Below are 20,292 nucleotides of genomic sequence, written 5' to 3' on the forward strand. Positions count from 1 at the left end.
TTGGAAAAATATGGAAAGATGTGTTAAGATAGAAGGTACATGCCTGGGCACTGATTGCTATGGAACAGCCAGGCAATAGGAGAGTCAGAATATACAGTAGCATTACAACATCAAGATGAAGCCCAAAGTCACCTTTAGCCCTCAATTGGAAATTCAATTTCTTATTTGCATTAAAATTTGGCCAGCTATCCATTTAGTCCACTTCAGGGTCACAAGGACCAGATTAGGAATAAAGGAAGGAGCCAAGTGTGGATGGAGCACCAAACATAACATAACACAACACAACATGTGAGAACATTCTCAGGCCTGCTTAGTCCAATTAGTGTCCATTAACTAATGTCAAAGGTTAATCTCCATTACAAATGAATAACAAAAAATGTCACTCAAAAAATGTTGCTAACTAAAGGAGATACTCTCACCTTTGTTCAGTTAGGGGATGTAGAAAACTTGGTTGAGCATACAGAAGACATGTTTCTGATGCAAAGACAAACGTGGTGTGTTGGGTTTTTATCTACTCATTCTTGAAATAAGTGCTTTTCTGTGCAATTTAGGTGAGTGGGTGATAGATACTCACCCGTCTATTGCTCTGCTAACTGACTGGACTTCATTGCACTCTTCTTTATATTAATTTCAATAAATACATTTTTGTTTTCTTGCATGAGAGCAAAAAGCAAAATCAAAGTGTTTTTTTCAATTAACATACACTATACTGTATGTCATTTATTTCAATAATAATGTTCGATTAGATTATCAGAAATTATATACTTTAATGAGCTATTGTTTTTCTAAACCAATATTCCCAATTGTTGGAAATTATGGGCATGAACAATCCCTTGATCGGACATTAGTCTATCCCTAGCCCTGTTTAAAGATGTCCTTACCCAGGCAAATATGAGTTACCAAAAAAATGAAGAATTTGAACTGTACAAGTAAAATTATAGACAGCAACTGACTCGACTATTCATGACGTATATTTAACAAGGAGCATTTAGATCTCCAAATAGAAGACACCCACATCAGCACTCTTTCTGCAGGTCAAGTGAGACATGGCCCCACCAGATGCTGTACAAAATCATAAGATTCCATCTTTTTTTTAATATTCATACAAACCTTAAACTTTATTTTCCTAAGCATTTTCTCCAATGTTCTATCACATGCTCAATGCAATTACTCATGTAGAAAAATATTGTGTGTGAAATTGTGTTTGTGTCTGATGTTAGATGTCTGTTTCCAGTTGAGGAGCTGGACTAATTGGCACTGCAGTGTTCTCTATAGCCTTGACTTTGTGCGCATGTCCAACCTGAACTTTTCAGTTTAGTGAAGGGGTTTGAAGGTCTTTGGCTGTATATAAATGAAGACCGCTTATTTTTTTTTTTTTAAATCACACATTTGCACTTTCAGTTCAAGCATTTCCCAGTAAAGGTTATGCTGCATATGCCAGCATAAAGGTATGAAAAGCCCAGAAACATATCTCCCTTAAACATAACCACAGTAATTTGAAAAGAAAGAAAGAAAGAAAGAAAGAAAGAAAGAAAGAAAGAAAGAAAGAAAGAAAGAAAGAAAGAAAGAAAGAAAGAAATCAATCAATCAATCAATCAATCAATATAGGAATGTACTGTCCACAAGACATTAGTCTGCATTTTGATTTTCATCCTGAGAAGGACTGCACTAAATCTGAACACATACAGTATGCATGGCATAAGCTTCAGGTACATTTGATGACTTAGTTAACTGATTTGAGTCTCGGAGCAGTTTGATATTTTTAGTTACTTCATCAAAGATTCAGTAATGTCATTTTTTTATTAGATATTTTTGCTGCCATGAGTCATATTCAAAAAGAACAGTGATAATAAAATCTAATTTCATATATTAGTGGACTACATTAAACACATGCTTTATAGCAGCATTTTATAATGTCACATTGTTACAAATGTAGCCCAGATAGGCTTGTGGTGACTCAGTACCTTTCACAGACATCAGAATCCCAGTTAAGTGATGCAAAAATTGCATTGATTGATGTCTTATTGTTAGTTGCTGGTTGTGGAGAGTCTGTGACTAACTGTAGTTCAAATTTCTCAAACATAGCATTTTGGAGAGAAGTACCTGATGGAAATTTGCATCTCTGTTGAAGTCTCACTCTAAACTCTTTGGCTACTTTGGACCATAATGGCTAGCAAGTAATTCTGGCACTTTGGTGATATAATATAGTGGAGGAAAAAGATTGGATCAGGCAGATAATGCAGCCATTTTAATATTCTGAGTGCAACAAAAATACTGAGTTCATATTTGTTCACTATATGCTTACAGCGTGACCCTTACACATGTTCTTTTGTCTAGATAAGTGACTTCTTCATTTTTTTTTTAATTTGTGGTTTACCTCAAGCAGCAGGAACTTGTGTGGATACCAAACTTGGTATTTGTCTAAGTTGTATTGGGGATCCATTTTGATGTCAGGAGCAGCTGCCAAGCAAGTAAAACAGGTAAATATACAAAATATAGCAATTGCAATGACCTCTCTCCAAGTAAATTGGAAACTGTAAACTAATCTGTAATTGAAATCACACAGAATGTTTCTGTGTGTTAAGATTATGATGATGGTTTGGCATGCTGGCCAGAATGCTGTGCATACCATTATCCAGCCAAGATGCCATTATAATGGATGGACAGCATTAATGGAGGAATGTCCTGACTGGAAAGGCTGGTGTTTCCTTTCCAGGTTGAGAAGCTGATGTACTGTAATTGAGGGACAGGGGGAGACTGCCTGTCATGGCCATGTGTTCCACCAGTACACTGGGTGGCATCATCCCTCTGTGAGGCGTCCATATTGACACCCCGGGTGCTGCATGGGAATTGTAGTCCCAATGATTAGCCCTGTTGTTTTTTAAATATCTAAATATTCAGCTTCATTTTGACTCTGTATTTACTGCATTAAGAAAGTTTATTGAGAACATTCAGTAATAGTAGTAGTAGTAGTTTTCACTTTAATATTATTAGTAGTAGTAATAGCCATATTTTATATATAGTAGTAGTAGTGGTAGTGGTATTTTATTAGTAGTATTAGTATTTATTAGTAGTAGTAGAAGCAGTAGTAGCAGCAGTGCTAATAGTAAAATTGTTGTTTTCTTGTTGTTGTATTACATGTCACAAGTGATACTGTTGACTATATCAAGTAACAAACAGTAACAGCACATTGATACCCTGGACTAATTTAATTATTACTAACTAAGAATTCATTTATAAAGGAAACAAATGAATTTGTATGTTGCTGCCATTAAATACCATTAAGGTCCAAATCTCTGGATTGCCCTCGGGTGGCAGCCACCCTCCCAGGTACAGTACATCTGTGGAGTGAACTTTTCAAAGCTTAAGCTCATCAAGACATTCTTGAGATTGTCCATGGCACAAGAACTCATAAGCAGCTTGGCTGTCAACAACATCAACTCAGACCTGGCACAGCAGCTGTGGTGTGATAACCTCATAGATGAATTTGCTTTCAAAAAATGCAGACGTGTGCTGTTGTGATATGCAACAAAGAGATTGGTGAAACCCCTAAATATTCACTTTCAAGTTTGTATTAGAATTAAAAAGTGGTTTATTTGATTTTAAAATTGGTAATGTTTGTAATATGTGCTTCTTTTTGTTTATTTTTTATACATTTACTGCTCAAAATAAGGCTGTTAATAGAAATTCCGTAAAGGATTGGGGAGTGGAGTTCGGGGGCAAGAAGTGGATTCCTTATGGACCGTATGACGAGGAGCAGCTCTGATTATATAGCAGTAGTAGTAGTAGTACAACCTCGTTTTTATCTTTTTCATTATTGATTTTTAAAGTTTCCAACCTTCTGATCATTCTTGTATAAATTATAACTTGCCTTGTAAGTCGCCTAGGATAAAGGCGCATGCAAAATAAATAAATACTATGCAGAAGAACATTTTTTCCAGTCGTTTACTGGCCTCGCGCTGAGCAGCAAACACCTGCCCGCCTGCTAGTTAGCACTGACACTGGACACGTAGTGTATGTGGTCTGTGGATGTCTTCTCTCCATTTTATTGTGACTTGTTCCATTTCACTTCCAAGCTGTTTGATTTTCAACTTGAAACCATCGCTGTTTCAATTGGCAGGCAGCAGTAGCCCTGAATTGGACTCTTGATTTCTTCAGCGGCCTGACCCGCTATCGTCTTCATCAATTGCTCATCAACGCTGCCCAGGTCTTCTGAGGCTCCACGCGCTCCCAGGGGTTTCGTCACCGTGGCTTGCAGGTACTCATCGCCAGCCAATTGCCTCACTACATTCACCCGGGGTCAGAGGCAACTTGCATGCCACACGTGCGCCGACCCAAGGCGAGGGTCCACGTCTGAGGTTCACTTCATCAGCATGAAGACGTGATCGAAATGATCTTTAGGTGGTATGACTGCGTGACGGGGTATCTGTGCCCCCTCTGACAGCCTGAGGCCACCTGAGTAGTGTGACTCTGTCAGTCTGACAGGTCCAGACCCAGGGGCGCTACACTTCTGATTACCAAAAAAAAAAAAAGCTGATAAGACATTACTACCTAACTGAGATGAGTTGAGAGAAATCTGCACGTACAGTGATATGGTCATCAATAGTATTTTCATGCCACTGATCCGCGTTAATTTAAACTGAAACTAAACACTGGTCAGTCGAACTGCAGACATTTACATTTCAGTTGTAGTATTAGAAAAAATAAATAGCCTATCCCATAAGCCATCTCACCAACCACACTCCGCCCAAAAAAAAAGTTGGTATTAACCACCCACGACTAGACTGTTGTTATTAATAACTAAAATCATTATTGATGGTGTTTCTGTAAGAACCAATCCGCCATCCTCACGTTTACGCCTTCCTCTTACTGGTGTGAACTGCATGTGAAGCCAAGCCAGAGTGCAGGAGGAAGTCGGCGGCACGGAGCCGTTCGCAGGTACAGTAGTCCGATTGCGATCGAATCGATTGTAGCGGCGCCAGCTTGCGGTCCGTCCGTGCGCATTCAGCCTGCGTGCTTGTGAGCACACAGACGCAGAAACGTTTCGGGATGTTTCAATCAAAGGACTGTGCGTTTGTGTTATCGGCTGTTAGCCTTTGTCGCCCTCTGCCCGAGGAGCTCTTTGTATGGTTGCATGATGGGGACACCACGCTGTGTTTCCGTGTCATTTTATCTCAAGTTTCTCCTTTTCACTTGATGATAATGGCTGTCGAATTCGGAACCGGCAGGGCACATAATTCGTTGGAGCAGGTGTCCAGTCTGTTGAATAGTACTTATCAAAGTCGTATATAATATTTACTGCGGTGGGTTGGCACCCTGCCCAGGATTGGTTCCCTGCCTTGTGCCCTGTGTTGGCTGGGATTGGCTCCAGCAGACCCCCGTGACCCTGTGTTCGGATTCAGCGGGTTGGGAAATGGATGGATGGATGGTATATAATATTTAATAACAAGGGGAGGAAAGAACCAGACAAGAGGCACAATTCAGTAGCCGAGTCACACTTGTTGCAAGATAGGAAACGTCTAAATAGCAAAGACGTGGGAGAAATCAGTACCTGATGCTGTATTGTAAATGGCCAGACGCTACAAATAAAGAAATATCTAATCAAAGACAGGAACCAGCTAGTAGCTGTAATGTAGTAGTGCCTGGTCTAGGATTGCTTCATAGAAGCCTGGCCTTCCAAATACACTGAAGTAGATTACAAGAGTTTGAAAACAAATGAATACCTAAATTAAAAAAAGGAAACTGAAGCTAAGCTCATCAAACTTCCCTTCTACCTCAACAAACCAGGGTAAACTAATGCAATCCACACATTTTGAGTTGTTCATGTTATAATGGGCATCTTAGCATTTTATTCCAGACCAGTTTTCTTTCTTTCTTTCTTTCTTTCTTTCTTTCTTTCTTTCTTTCTTTCTTTCTTTCTTTCTTTCTTTTCTTTCTTTCTTTCTTTCTTTCTTTCTTTCTTTCTTTCTTTCTTTCTTTCTTTCTTTCTTTCTCAGGTATGGCGTGAACACTGCTATCTTGTAGAAATTCTATGGCCCCTTTCATTAGCCTCACTAAATCCAATTATCTTCCTCAGGTCAACTGGGTAAGAAGGCATCTGAGATTCACCAGTCGCCTTCAGGGCACCAAAGGAGCCACTTTCTGCATCCATGGATAATGAAAGTTATAGTACAGAACATGACAATGCTTCTGGAATAATAATCTCTCTGGTTTACATCTCTGTGACAATCTTCAGTATTCCAGCCAACCTTTTGTCACTTTTTGAGTTCGGCAGGAAGCTGAAAAAGAAAAATGAACTTGCAGTCTACTACTTGAATTTGGCAGTGGCAGATCTCCTGTTAAGCATAACTCTGCCATGCTGGGTTTATATTGTTTTACAAAATCAATCTGTGAAGAAAAGCGCAGCACTTACATTTAACTGTTTCCTTTCTTTTTTGAACTATTACGGAAGTGCGGCATTCTTAAGCTGCATTGCAGTTGACAGGTACTTGGTCATTGTGTACCCCCTAAGGTTTCATGTTTTGAGAAGAATAAAATTTGCTGTTCACATCAGCTTCATTATCTGGACTTTACAACTGCTGTTCACTTCTGTTCTGTTGTTTTCAAGGGAGACCATTACAGATAGCAACAGCAGTTCATTTTGCACCAAAGTTTGTTCGGACAATGTTAGAGCTTTCAATTTTGTACGATTTTTTATAGGCTTTTTTATTCCTTCCTTGCTTATAATCTTCTGTGGCTATGGGACTTACAAAGGTGTCATGCAAAACAAGGCTACCGGCAAGCACGAGAAGAGTACAGTTAACAAACTGCTCTTGGGCATAATAGTAAACTTTCTAATCTGTTTTGGCCCGTATCATGTTGTCCTTCTCATTTGCAGTGTGGAAAACTATGAAAGCTCACAGAGTCTAGAGTTGGCCCTGACAATAGCAGGCTGTCTTATAACCTTAAACTGTATTGCAGACCCTCTCCTCTACTGCTTTGTACATGAAAAAGCTAGAAAGAATTTTGTGAACACCATCTTGCTTTGTAAAAAAAGGTATTGTTTGTGTGGTAATGATGAAATATAATCAGGTAACTGTTAATAACTGTACAGTAAAATATTTATGGTTTTAATAATAAACATGAAAAAATGAAAAAGAGGAATTTAAAATATGTATGCACTCTTTAGGTTTAAAGAGCATGTATAGAAATATCAAGATAGTGATGTATTAGAATGATGTTGGATGACAAATACTTGTTGTTAATGCTGAGTTCTCTAAAGGCATCGTGTACTCTGCATATCCAGTTACACTGCAAGACTGATGGCGCTAAATTGAAGCTGCCTATGCTCTGGTAGCACCAAGACAAGAAGACTGCCACTCGGCTGAGTTTCACTTGGCATGCTTTAGTAGATGTGAGTTTAGTCCAAGTACAAGTAAAGCACCTCTCAGCTTTGTGAAATAATATCAGCTAATAACAATAGACTTCAAGTTGGATCCTGTAGAATGAAACTGAGGCAGCATGGTGGTGTGGTGTTTAGCGCTGCTTACATGCTGGTTGTTTCTTTTATGGATTTCGCACATTCTTCTTGTGTCTACATGGGATTTCTTGATGTATTCTGTTTGATCTCTGAGATCCCAAAGACATATTCTAGGTTAATTGTTGTTACTAAATCTGCCCTATTTAATTGAATATGCCTTGTAATGGACCATTGCTCATACATGGATGGATCCTACCTTGTACCTGATACTGCTAGAGCTGGCTTTCCACACGGTTTCTCTCTCTTGGTGGGAGAAAGTTTGAGAATGTTTGTTATAGAATTAAACAAAATAGATAAGAACTGAATAAAAATAGCTCTGGAGGGCAATTATAGTTGAAGTGTTTGTATATCCACAGTCATGCTGATATATTGTCTCCTTTTTTAACTCTCACAACTTCTTCGAGTGATGTCTCAATGCTGTGCCTTCCAGGATTTTCACGTCCTAATTCTGACTCCCCTTTTAGGAGACCTTAATGTCAGATTGTTCACCCCAAACCTAATTTATATTGACTGATGATATATATGAGCTTAACTTTTAGAACAGATGACATAAAGGATGTTATTGTAGGGTGTACACAGATGAAGCAGTTTAAATTCATTAAAGTCAATAGTTGTTAAAACTAACCCAAAGGACATGGCAGTGTTCAAAATGTGTGGCAGCTGTACAAAAATGTGACATTAGGAAACTTTTTTTTTTGTCTTTTTGTAAAGTTAGGCACTTTACTGAAATTCTTCACATTTCCGAACTGAGAACATGACATTTAGGGTGTTTTTATGAATGGTGAACAACAAAACTACCATAAAAGGAGAAGAAACTCTATTAAAGTAAGGCATGGGTCAAAACTGACCCATAAGACATGGCAAGGTTAAGATTTTTCAGAAAGTGTACAAGTTAAAAATTTTGGAGTGCTTACCTTTTTTTTACTTTTCATGAATTTGTCGAAATTCCAAGGTTTCACCCTGAATAGTTGAACTTTAGGGTGCTTTTACTGATTGCAAACACAAAAACAGGACAAATCTGACCCAAACAAGTTGTAAGGATTAATTATTTGCCAGCTTCTACAGTCAAATGGCAGTGTTCTATCACGATACACTGTGTCACAAAAGAGTCCAAAAGACATAAAAAAAAGGTTTGGAGCAGCTACCCATATATTGTGCCCTGGCTGCAAATGGGTAATTTGTGTGGAATTCTTAACAGGTTTAAATCCAAAACAGAATTGACTCAAGATGAGAAATATGACGGCTTTAAAGGCCAAGAAAGGAATCGACGTCATCCATGGGGCTGGGACTGGAAGTGACGTCATCCATGGGACCAGAACCTTGTGCGATTTCCCATAGACATAGAATTACTAGACACCTCATGACCAGCAGCATCATAGGTCAACGTCACCGCCATATTGCGAGTGGCACTGCTGTGGTGTGAAGTAATGGATAAAGATGCCTCACACAGATCACAGGGATTACATTTCATAGGTAAAGCTGAACAATTGTTTTAGTTATATTTGGCCATTAGAAAATCCCATTTTATAATCTTAACTTTAGCTACGCCAGGCTAAGCTAGCAAAGCTACGCATTTATGTGCTCAAGTGAGCCTCCAAACAACGTTTTGGCTAAGCGTATTTAGTCACTAACTATGTAGATCGTTGTTAGCTGTTACCATTTCTCAAAATTTGAAAGTTTCCCAAAGAAATCCACCTCAGGAAGCAGTGGGAGGTAGCCCTTAGACGGGATTTTGAGAAAGCTGTCCTGTGATGTGTGCCGTGCTAGTTTGGTAACAGACGCTGTACCGGCATCATATGATCAAAGCTATCACTTGCTCACATTAAAAAAACAAACGAGGTTTGATGATTCCTTCTGAGGGTACAGTCAAAGTGGTCAAAGTAGCTGAGCGTGTTATCCGACAGTCGACATTAGGGCAAGCTATCAGTGTATCTTTGATCAATCAGTTTGTTCGGGCTGAGATTGGTTCAGATGATGTGTTTTTTCTCAAGGAGCACATTGAGGAAACACAGTTTGAAATTGACAACCATCATTTTATGCTCATGTCTTTAGTTGTGTCTGACTTCCACAAACTAAGGCTGCACCATATTGCCAGACTGAATGTTCTCAAATTACAGACTGGCAACACACGTAAAAAGCTATGTAAGACAGTTTTGTTTCATGGATTTTAGATCATATCCTGTATATATTTAAGTAGCCACATTGTGTGTGTGTGCGCGTGTGTGTGAGAGAGAGGGATTGAGAGAGGAAAGAGTGAAATGTTTTCAAATGTTTTTGTCATTGAGTGTATCATTTCACTGTTAAAAGAAAGACAAACAAAGATAACTGGCAGTAACAGTGCAAAATTCACAATTGGTATGCCAGTTATAAAAGATAAGTTTTGAGGGTAGTTTTAAAATGTGTTATTGAAGCGTATATGAGAGGGAAGAGAATTCCCGAGTTGAGGAGCACTATGAGAGACGCTCGAGCTCCCATAGAACAGATTTGATGTGCAGTACAGAAAGTAGAGCTGCAGATGAGGATCTGAGTGAGTGAGAGGGAGTGCAAGTCTGGAGGAGATCAGTGAGGCTGTGGAGAGCTTTAAATGTTAAGAGCAGTATTTTGTATTGTATTCTGTAGTTAACAGGAAGCCAGTGAAGTTGAGAGAGAATAGGTAGCAGAATTATGAAGAAGTTGTAAGCGATGGATAAGTTTTGTGGGATGCCAAATAGAATAGCATTACAGTAATCTATATGTAAGGTGACTAGGGCATTAACCAATACTTCAGTACTGTGTTGCATAAGAACAGGACAAAGTCTTGAAATGTTTTGGAGATGGAAGAAGGCAGTCTGAGAAATGTTACTTATATGGGAGGAATTATTTAATAATAATTATTATTATTTAATAATTGTCATTATTAGTGTTGTCACAAAAACGACCATAAGATGTTGAGAAGGTTTGGGGCAGCCACCCGTATAATTGTTCCCGGCTGCAAAACTGATTCATAAACACAGACATGTTCATTCAACTGAGTCCAAAACAGAACTGATTCTCTTGAGAGAAGATGACGGCTTTAAAGGCCAGCAAAGGAAGTGATGTCATCAATACCGAAACAGGAAGTGATGTCATTGGCTGCCCCAGAGCCGGGTGGGATTTCCCTAAAATGGTCTGCAAAAGATCGAGAGGGAAAATTAGTGCACTTTCGTCACCCCCTGGTCTGGCATGGAATCACATGTATTCAAGCCCTTTAGCTGTCTCCTAAACACATGTGTGTGACAGGGACCTCAGCCAAGACCAGTCAGGTCGGGCATTCTGCACCGAGAAGTTGTGAACGCGGGAGAGAGCATCGGCGTTGGTGTGGAGAGAACCCTTGTGATGAATGAGCGAGAACTTATAAGGTTGTAAATCAAGGAACCACCTCATGTCTCGAGGGTTAGACTTCTTATGCAGGGCCATCCACTGTAAAGGTGCACGGTCCGTGACAAGTGTAAACTCCCGACTCAAGAGGTAGTACCTCAACTGTGTAATTGCCTACTTAATCGCAAGAGCCTCTCTCTCCACCGCCACATACCTTGTCTCCCGATCCAGCAGTTTCCGGCTCAGAAACATGACAGGGTGTTCAGCACCATCGACACTTTGGCTGAGCACTGCTCCTAGGCCTGTGTCTGAAGCGTCCGTCTGGAGGATAAAGGGAAGTGAAAAGTCAGGTGCTTTTAAAACAGGTGCCAACGTAGGGGCCTTTTTTAAGTCACCAAAGGCTGCCTCAGTCGTCTCAGTCCATACCGCAGTGTTAGGAGCCCTCTTCTTTGTTAAATTAGTCAAGGGCACGGCTCTCTCCGAAAAGTACAAACTGGCGGTAATACCCTGCCAAGCCGAGAAATGCCTGGACCTGCTGCTTGGTTCGCGGACGGGGCTATGTCAAAATGGCTTCTATATTAGAGCACTGTGGCTTCACAGTACCACAACCCACTAGGTAGCCCAAATATTTGGCTTCTTCCAATTCAAAGAAACATTTTTTTGGATTGATTCGAAGACCGGCTTCACCTAGTGTCCGTAATACCGCTCGAACGTGCTGTAGGTGTTCCTTCCAAGTGCTGGAATAGATGATGACGTCATCCAGGTAGGCAGCACTATACGTGTTATGGGGATGGAGCACTTTGTCCACCAGACGTTGGAAAGTTGCAGGAGCCCTATGTAACCCGAATGGAAGGACACGATACTGCCAGTGCCCACTAGGGGTGCTAAACGCGGAAGTCATTGCAAAATCTCCAACTCCCGTCGGGCTTAGAAACCAAGACAATTGAGCTGGACCAGGAACTATGACTCTCCTCTATGACTCATAGGTCCAGCATGCGCTTGATTTCCAGTTCCACTTCAGCCTTCTTTGCCTCGGGAAGATGATAGGGGCGTTCTCAGACTATGACCCTGGGCTCAGTCACAATATCGTGGGCAATCAGAGAAGTCCTTCCGGGGTTTTTGTCTACCACCTCCGGGACAGACAAGATAACTGCTTCGAGCTCTCGCCTCTGTCGGGTATTCAAATTAGACCTGAAGTTAAGTGTGATAGTCTGAGCAAAGAAGGAGCGGGGCTGGCCGGAGGTGGGATCAGGGTCCCTTTCCTTCCACAGTTTCAGTAGATTCACGTGATATATCCGCTCACTCGGTCGACGATTGGGTTGTTTCACCAAATAGTCGACGAGGCCTTTTCTCTCCTTAACTTCGTATGGTCCTTGCCAGTGGACAAGTAGTTTAGAGTGGGAGGTGGGAACCAACACCATGACTCGATCCCCCGGTTGAAACTCCCAAAGTGTCGTGCCATGGTCATAATAGTGGGCCTGTGCTGCTTGTGCCTCCTCCATGTGACTTTTTAATATGGGCCGAATTTTCTCAAATCTATCGCGTAATTGCGTGATATATTCCAAAATGTTAGTGGAGGGAAGAGTCTCTCCTTCCCAACCTTCGTTTAAAATGTCCAATATGCCCCGGGGTTGTCGTCCATATAATAATTCAAAGGGTGAGAACCCCATGGAGGCTTGAGGGACATCCCTGTAGGCAAAGAGTACGAGGGGGAGAAGTTGATCCCAATTCCTCCCATTCCCGCTGAACACCTTGCGAAGCATCTGTTTGAGAGTTTGATTAAATCTCTCTACTAAACCGTCGGTTTGAGGATGATACACCGCGGTTTTCAAGTGCTTTATTTTAAGTAACTTGGCCATTTCCCTGAACGTTTCTGAGGTAAACGGAGTCCCTTGGTCCATAAGGATTTCTTTAGGAACCCCAACTCACGCAAAGACACCCATCAGTTCCTGTGCGATTGCTTTACAATTGGCTGAGCGCAATAGAACAGCTTCTGGATATCGGGTTGCATAATCCACGAGGACTAATATGTATTTATGTCCTCGGGCAGAGGGTTCCAGGGGTCCCACTATATCGACCCCTATCCTTTCAAATGGAACATCAATTAAGGGAAGGGGAACAAGAGGTGCACGGTCCCTCCTGGGAATTTGCCACAGCTGACATTCCAGACATGAAATATAGAAGCGGCGAACCTCCTCATTAATTCCTGGCCAATAGAAGCGGAGCTTAATACGCTCTAGTGTTTTCTCTGTGCCCAGGTGACCTCCTAGGAGGTGGGCGTGCGCTAACTCACAAATTTGCTGCTGGAAAGTTCGTGGGATTAGCAACAGCTTCCGCACCACCCCCTCGTGCTCACTGACCCGATATAATAAATCATTTTCTATAACAAAGTGGGGCCCTTGTGGCATGGTCTGATTGGTGCATTGGCCATTGACTAGGACAACTGCATTCTTAGCAAACTTAAGGGAATCATCATTCCATTGTTCCCCTTTTAAATGAGGCTGGTGTTTGTCTAAATTGAAAGCTCAGATCTGAGAGAGGGTCTGGTCTGACCTCAAGGGGCGGAGAATCATCCCATTCTGGCGAGACGCGGACAGATGACGTAATGGCCCGCGACGGTCCAGGAAGTTCCCCATCCTCCTCTTGGTCTCCCATACCTCTCTCCACCGTCTGCATACACGGTGTGGAGACAACCTGAGACGGTGGATTCCTGTCTGTTACTAGGCCCAATTTTAGATTAGGAGAGATCAGTACTTCACCGCTTTTAATATCAGACCAGTCTCGCCCGAGAATCACAGCACACAGTGGATTTCGGAGGACTGCTACGATAATTCTTTTAAGTGATCCTCCATGGCTGATGAAACATCAGGCGGATTTATAGGAGCGGACATCTCCGCGCACACAGGTAATTCTGGTCTTTATTTTTAACCATTGTCGCGGTAGTACGTATCGGCGGTCAACAATGGAAATGTTGCTGCCAGAATCAAACAGAGCTTTTACTTCGTATCCATTTATAATGACTTCTCCCTAATGAGCCATTAACAAGGGGTTTGAAAGCGCATACAATCCACCCCTTTCTCTCCATTTACATTCTGCCTCTCTCCCGAGCGAGGGCCGTGCCCGCGGAATTGGGGACTCCGGTGCAAACTCCGGTTTATGCCGAGAGGGCAGATTAAGAGGGACATAATATCTACAGCGTTCACTTAAGGACCGTTCTGCTCTCCCAAATTGTGAGACTGTCCTTGATGTTTCAATGAGCTCAATGAGCTCGGTTACGTTAAAAAATTCTCCCCAGACCGGCTGGGTGAAATGCTCGGGCAGGCTATTTATAAATAGAAAACAGGCCACTTTCTTGACCAGTTGGAAGGTGGTGCATTCGGCTGGCCTTAACCAACCTGCCACCTCTTCCCAGGGAGCATCCAGCTGCTCTTGGGTAGACCGCTCAGGGTCAAATTTCCATTTTTGTATTTTTCTCACCTACTTGTCTGGGGAATCCCCACTTTGCTCTGGGGCCTTAGCCCCGGTAGGAAGGACAGCTCTCTCCTCCGTGAGAGCATAATAAGTCCCTTTCGCTTCTCCCATAGAAACCAGCCCACGTCTGTGTGTCCCATCGACACTTTCCCTATTTGATTTAGGTGACCCGAAGCTAGACAAAGGGAGCGGAGTCTGCACCGGTTCTTTCCAAAATCCGAGACGCAATCCCCCCCCCCCCCCCCCAAAAGCTCGGCCCAGGTACTCTCCCACCTGGATATGATTCAGGTCCGGTCCCGTTCTCTTCTGGGTTTTCTCCATCCTGCCAGCTGCGCCACTGTCACAAAAACGACCATAAGACGCAGCCACCCATATAATTGTTCCCGGCTGCAAAACTGATTCATAAACAAAGACATGTTCATTCAACTGAGTCCAAAACAGAACTGATTCTCTAGAGAGAAGATGGAAGCTTTAAAGGCCAGCGAAGGAAGTGATGTCATCGATACCCGAACCGGAAGTGATGTCATTGGCTGCCCCAGAGCCGGGCGGAATTTCTCTAGAATGGTCTGCAAAAGATCAAGAGGGAAAATTAGTGCACTTCGCCACCCCCTGGTCTGACATGGAACTACCATTATTCAGGCCCTTTAGCTGCCTCCCAATCACACATGTGTGACAACTGTATTAAGTCAGTGCATGCTAGTAGTTTATAGCCTGACAGCATTCAAAGTGCCCCAAAACACAAAGCACAAAGTACTGTATTTTGAAATCAAAGTCACCAATATTTATTACAGTATTTGTTGTTGAAGTAAAGAAAAAAAATCCACAAAAAAAAGAAAGAAAAGGTGTCATGAAGAAGTGAACAATCCATAAAAATAATATGCAACAATCAAGAAAAACAAAAATAGTTCTATCTAACAAACTGGAAAAATTTGATAAATTATTAAAAATATTCATGCAAAACACTTGCAAGCAAGGGCTCATAAAATGTACACAGCCCAAAGCTGCCAAAAAAAAGAAATGATAGAAAGAAAAAGGTTGAATAATTGATCCAAGGGCTCTGTAGCAGTCAAAATCTCTCACCCCTGTGCTGAATCTCTCCCAAAATCTAGGAGACACCCTGGCTTAAAAAGATTGAAAGATTATCTTTATGACAGCCATCGGCATAGAGGGAAAAAAAAAACATTGCAATATGCATAATAGCGACAAACTATCCTCCTCACTGACCTTTCTGAACTAGCATGGAGGTCCACCCCCTAGTATGGAGGTCTTTTAAACATTTCATATCTACTCGCCTTAGGGCAATGGGCTCATACCATTGTGATAGTGGGAGGGGGTCCACCCCCTTATCCTCACCTTCTTCCTACACATAAATTAACTTCCCTACATTTCACACATCCCCGGGGATTATTTCTAAACTCTTACACAACAACTAAACATAAACTCCACAAACAAGTAAGGTAAAACTACTACCATCCTCGCACTACGACTGCTTTCCCCCTTTCCCGTTTCATTACTCATGACTGTAGCAAAATCAGCTGCTTGCCGGCTTTTAACAGCATAAAGGGAGTACGTAGCCTCCCACATGCAGAATGAAAACTGCACATCAACTGACCATTAACGCTGGTAGTCCGCTAAAAAAAGGAAGACTCTGCCAACCCAGTAAGTGAAGGCATTACATAAGATCTAAAAATCTAATATTTACTGCAATGATGCGTTAACATTAAGTGTCTTATATGGGGATTCATTTAATGTTACAAATCTTTTAGCACTGCACCTGTCAACTCTATACTGTGTTCTATGTGGCTAAATACCGGCTGCTAATGGTTCTTCCTGCTCCTCGCACCATCAAAAGACCCAGTGATGATTCTACTACCATCACATGTTCCTGCCCCCGTTTTGTGCATTTTATATAATTAATTCAGGTTTCATTGTTTGACTGGTGATCTTGTCTTTTTTTTAACATGTACTAGATGGCCATGATGTCATATTATTGGCGTGGACACATGCATCAGTAAATGATGTTTTTCATCGTATGAAAGTAGGCCTGGGGACGTAATTATCAGCACTTCTGATTTATTTTCACTCATGCTATTTATTAACTATTGCTTTGCATTTTTTGTTCATTATTTTATTTGCCCCTTGCCTGTTTTATGGTACTGCTCCTCATTTTGTTATTTTTTTGTCACATTGAATATAAAGAGCTAGTTCTATAGGCAGGCACTCACATTTGACAATTTAGGGCCAGGGGAGGAAAGAGATCAAAAAAGAAGGCTTAAGCCTTAGTTCACTTTCTTATATTATCACTAACTTGTTAAGATTATTTCACTACATACATTTTTTTATTTTGTGTCCTCCCTTCACTGACAAAAGCAGATCCTTTTTTAATTGCTAATTTGCCTTTTTACTTGTGCCAGTGGAGTCATCACGGTTGTTCATGTAAAAAAACATATAAAATATGGTGAAACACTTTCTAAGAATGGTGGAGCACAATCAAAACATCATAGTGAGAAAAGAAGGTAAACACTTCCACTGATAGGAGTGTGTCCAGAGAAACCGGCTTTGGGAAACAAGATTTATGTCCAGTCATCAATTGTTAAATGTTCATTTCTGTATGATTGTTGGGAACATAAGGTCATTAGCGTGAGTTTCATAGGTTGGTCATAGAGGAATAGGCACATAGGCAGGCAGGTCATTACTATTGAAAAGATAAAAAAAAAAGATTTTCAAATGACAAAGCAACAAGAAAAGCATAACTGTGTCATACAGCCTCCTTACAAGGATGGACCAGAAAGCTTCTATTTTGTTTAAAAATGTCAATGTCCGGGTCACCATTTTCTTTATTTTCACGTCTCATGACTCACATAAGACTGAATACAAATCATTGGAGTTGCTATTTTTAACAGTGAATAATTAATATAAAAACACATTTCCTGAGTTTGTTCCCTTTTCTTATAAATAGAAAATGTTTGCAGAACTGTAACTTGAATAAGCATTGTGTGTTACTGTTACCCACTGCTAAAATCTCACTGGTATATTTGAAGATGGACTTCATTGCTTGAGTGCTTTTTATCATAGTCAGTCACAAGAAAAAGGAAGTACACCCTATGGATATTGTTGACATTTTCAACACATTTGAACAGGCAATTATTAGATTATCATGCAAGTGTGCCTGCAGATAAAGGTGATAAACCTGAAGAAATAACATTAACATGGTGTGTTCATTCTTATAATCTAAATTAACAAAATGCAGATTTGTCACATGGAAAGAGTAAGTACAACTGTACTTTTAGCACCATTTCAAATCCATAAAATTAGAAAAAGGGGTTCCATGATTAGAACCCCAAGGAGGTATGCAGGTGGAACCTGTCTCAAACCGCAGGTATCAAAGGTTTGGTGTTCTCTGATCTATTGTCGTCTCTGGTGTCGTCATGCTATGATTAAAAGAGCTTTCTAAGGCCCCCAGAATGAAGGTTGTGGATACATATGAATCTTACAAGGGATTGAAAAAAGTTTCCAAATCAACCATTCCACTGTAAGAAAAATCAGCTAAAGGTGGTGTAGATTTCAAAGGACTGCTGATTTGCCCAGGATTGGCCCGTTCAGCACATTCAGTAAAAGGACTGACTGTTGGATACTAAAAGAAGTCTCCAAGGATCCCAAAATTCCATAAAAATTTATAACTCTTACAAAAGTTGGTGTCAAAGTGCATGCATCTACAATCAGTAAGCGATTTCACAAATTTAACCTGCATGCAAGGCATGCCAGGAAAAGGACTTAGCTGTCCAAAAACAACATTAAGCAAGACTACAGTTTGCCATTGAACATCTAGGCCAAGACCAAGCCTTCTGAAACAATTTGCTCTGGACAGATAAATCAAAGATGGAATTGTTTGTAGACAGTTATAACAGTAGATATGTTTGGTGCAAACTGAAGACAGTATTTCAAGAGAAGAACCTCAGACCCATTAATGAATGGTAGTAGAAATATCATGGGTTGGGATTGCTTTGCTGCCTCAGGGCCTGGGAAGCTTGTAGATATTGAGTCAACTATGAATTCTGCATCATATCAAAATGTGAGGCCATGTCTGAAAGCTAAAAGTTGAACCAGAAATGGATCTTTCAAAATGATAATGATCCAAAGCACACCAGCAAATCCAGCAAGGAATGATTCAAAAAGAAGAAATGGTGGGTTATGGACTGGATTACTCAAAGCCCTGATTTGAATCCCATTCTGGGAGGATTTGAAATGGGCAGTATAAGCAAGGAAACTCACTAACATCTTATAACTGGTGGAATTTTGCATGAGGCGCATGGTTACAAAATTCACCAGGCCAGTGTCAGAGACTGCTGGGCAGATATGAAAAATGCTACAAGAAGTCATTTCAGCTAAAGGGGGCAGTTCCAGCTTCTGAGGCCAAGGGTGGACTTTTTCCCCAGTAGACCATAACATCTATGGATACTTTTGTGGAATAAATGGTACTGTTTGAATAAGTAAACCATTTCAATGGGGTATACTGCATCATTTAGAATAAATGATTACTAAATATTGCATACAAGTTATTCGTAAATATGCCACTTCTCACCTCAACAGGGCAAGCAGAATCAAAGTAAAATGAAGTGAAGTGAACAGAATAATTAATAGGTAATTACCAAAGGAGCCTCTTCAATCATAGCAGACACATACTAGTAAGAAAATAATAATTTTAATAGAACTGTTTAAATTCACAAACAGATGATGCTTTTTCAAAATGTCTTTGTGTGTTAAACCTCTGATCTAAATTAATGCTCTCTCTCTCTCTCTATATATATATATATATATATATATATAAAATCCAACATCTGTCTGTCTGTCTGTCTGTCTGTCTGTCTGTCTGTCTGTCTGTCTGTCTGTCTGTCTGTCTGTCCGCTTTTCACGAGAGAACTACTTAACGGATTTAGATCGGGTTTTTTTCTATAATTTGCTTGAACATTCTGGTTGATTTTGTAACCCCTCTCATCTTACTAAGTATCATGGTTCGCTTGTGTCACCAATTTATCTGCGCAAATCTGAGAAAGACACAGAGGGCTGAGGGAAGGGGGGTGGGGCCCTCCTCACTCATGCATCAGCCTCTTGGTGTATCTTGCATCCGCTTAGCTAGTGAACAAGACAACTACTTAACGGATTTAGATCGGGCTTTTTTCTAGAATTTGCTTGAACATTCCGGTTGATTTTGCGACTTCTATCATCGCGCTAAGAATCATAGATCACTTGCAGGAGCAATATATTTGTGCTTATTCGAGACAGAGGCTGTGGGCCGAGGGTAGGGAGAAGTGTGACGTCAGGAGTAGGGAGCCAGGCAAGGCCCTCCTAATTGTCCTGTTTCACTTCTACATGGGGGACAGCTAGTACAGTATAAGACCCTTCCATTTACTTCACTTAGTTAATGCATTTTGGACTTGTAAGGAACCAAAGCTTATCCTGGAGTCGTGGGGTACAAGGCTGTAAATATCCCTAGATGGGTCCATCAGATGACACACTCACTAATGCCATGCACATTTACAGTTGTGCTGTACATGAAATGTTCGTTCACCAATCCCCTGTGCTCCTTGTCTATTTCAGGGTCACAAGGTGCAAACCAAACTCAAATCCACAAACCCTTAATGACACTGGTAGTATAATGTGGTTTGTGCATTACCCAGAAAATGTCATGTGGCTGTGTTCAAATTGTATGAATCTCAGTGAAATAACATACAGGACCACTTTGGAGTTCATAACGAATGTGATAGCCACAGAATGTGGAAGGAGATCCCACAGAGGTAGTGACTGGGCTGACATAATGCCAACCACTGTGTGGCCATTACAGTAAACAAAACTTTAAGAGGTTTGCGCTGACAGTCTGTCTAGTTTAAAATATTTCTTACTTCATTTATTCAGTTGTCAGACTTGAAGCTTTTAGTTGCAGGAAATAAAATATATAATTGAAGTTA

General features: G+C 40.9%; 1 protein-coding gene across 1 annotated transcript; it reads left to right on the top strand.

The window, feature by feature from the left end:
* Nucleotides 1–4,807: 4,807 nt before the first annotated feature.
* On the top strand, nucleotides 4,808–8,215 carry LOC114666690 (psychosine receptor-like). Its single transcript, XM_028821647.2, has 2 exons — nucleotides 4,808–4,938; nucleotides 6,077–8,215. Exon 2 carries the CDS (start codon nucleotides 6,150–6,152, stop codon nucleotides 7,065–7,067), a length of 918 nt encoding a protein of 305 aa, XP_028677480.1. The 5' UTR covers nucleotides 4,808–4,938; nucleotides 6,077–6,149; the 3' UTR covers nucleotides 7,068–8,215.
* The last annotated feature ends 12,077 nt before the right edge of the window (nucleotides 8,216–20,292 follow it).

The sequence above is a fragment of the Erpetoichthys calabaricus genome, chromosome 16, assembly GCF_900747795.2.
Source record: "Erpetoichthys calabaricus chromosome 16, fErpCal1.3, whole genome shotgun sequence".
Lineage (NCBI taxonomy): Eukaryota > Metazoa > Chordata > Cladistia > Polypteriformes > Polypteridae > Erpetoichthys > Erpetoichthys calabaricus.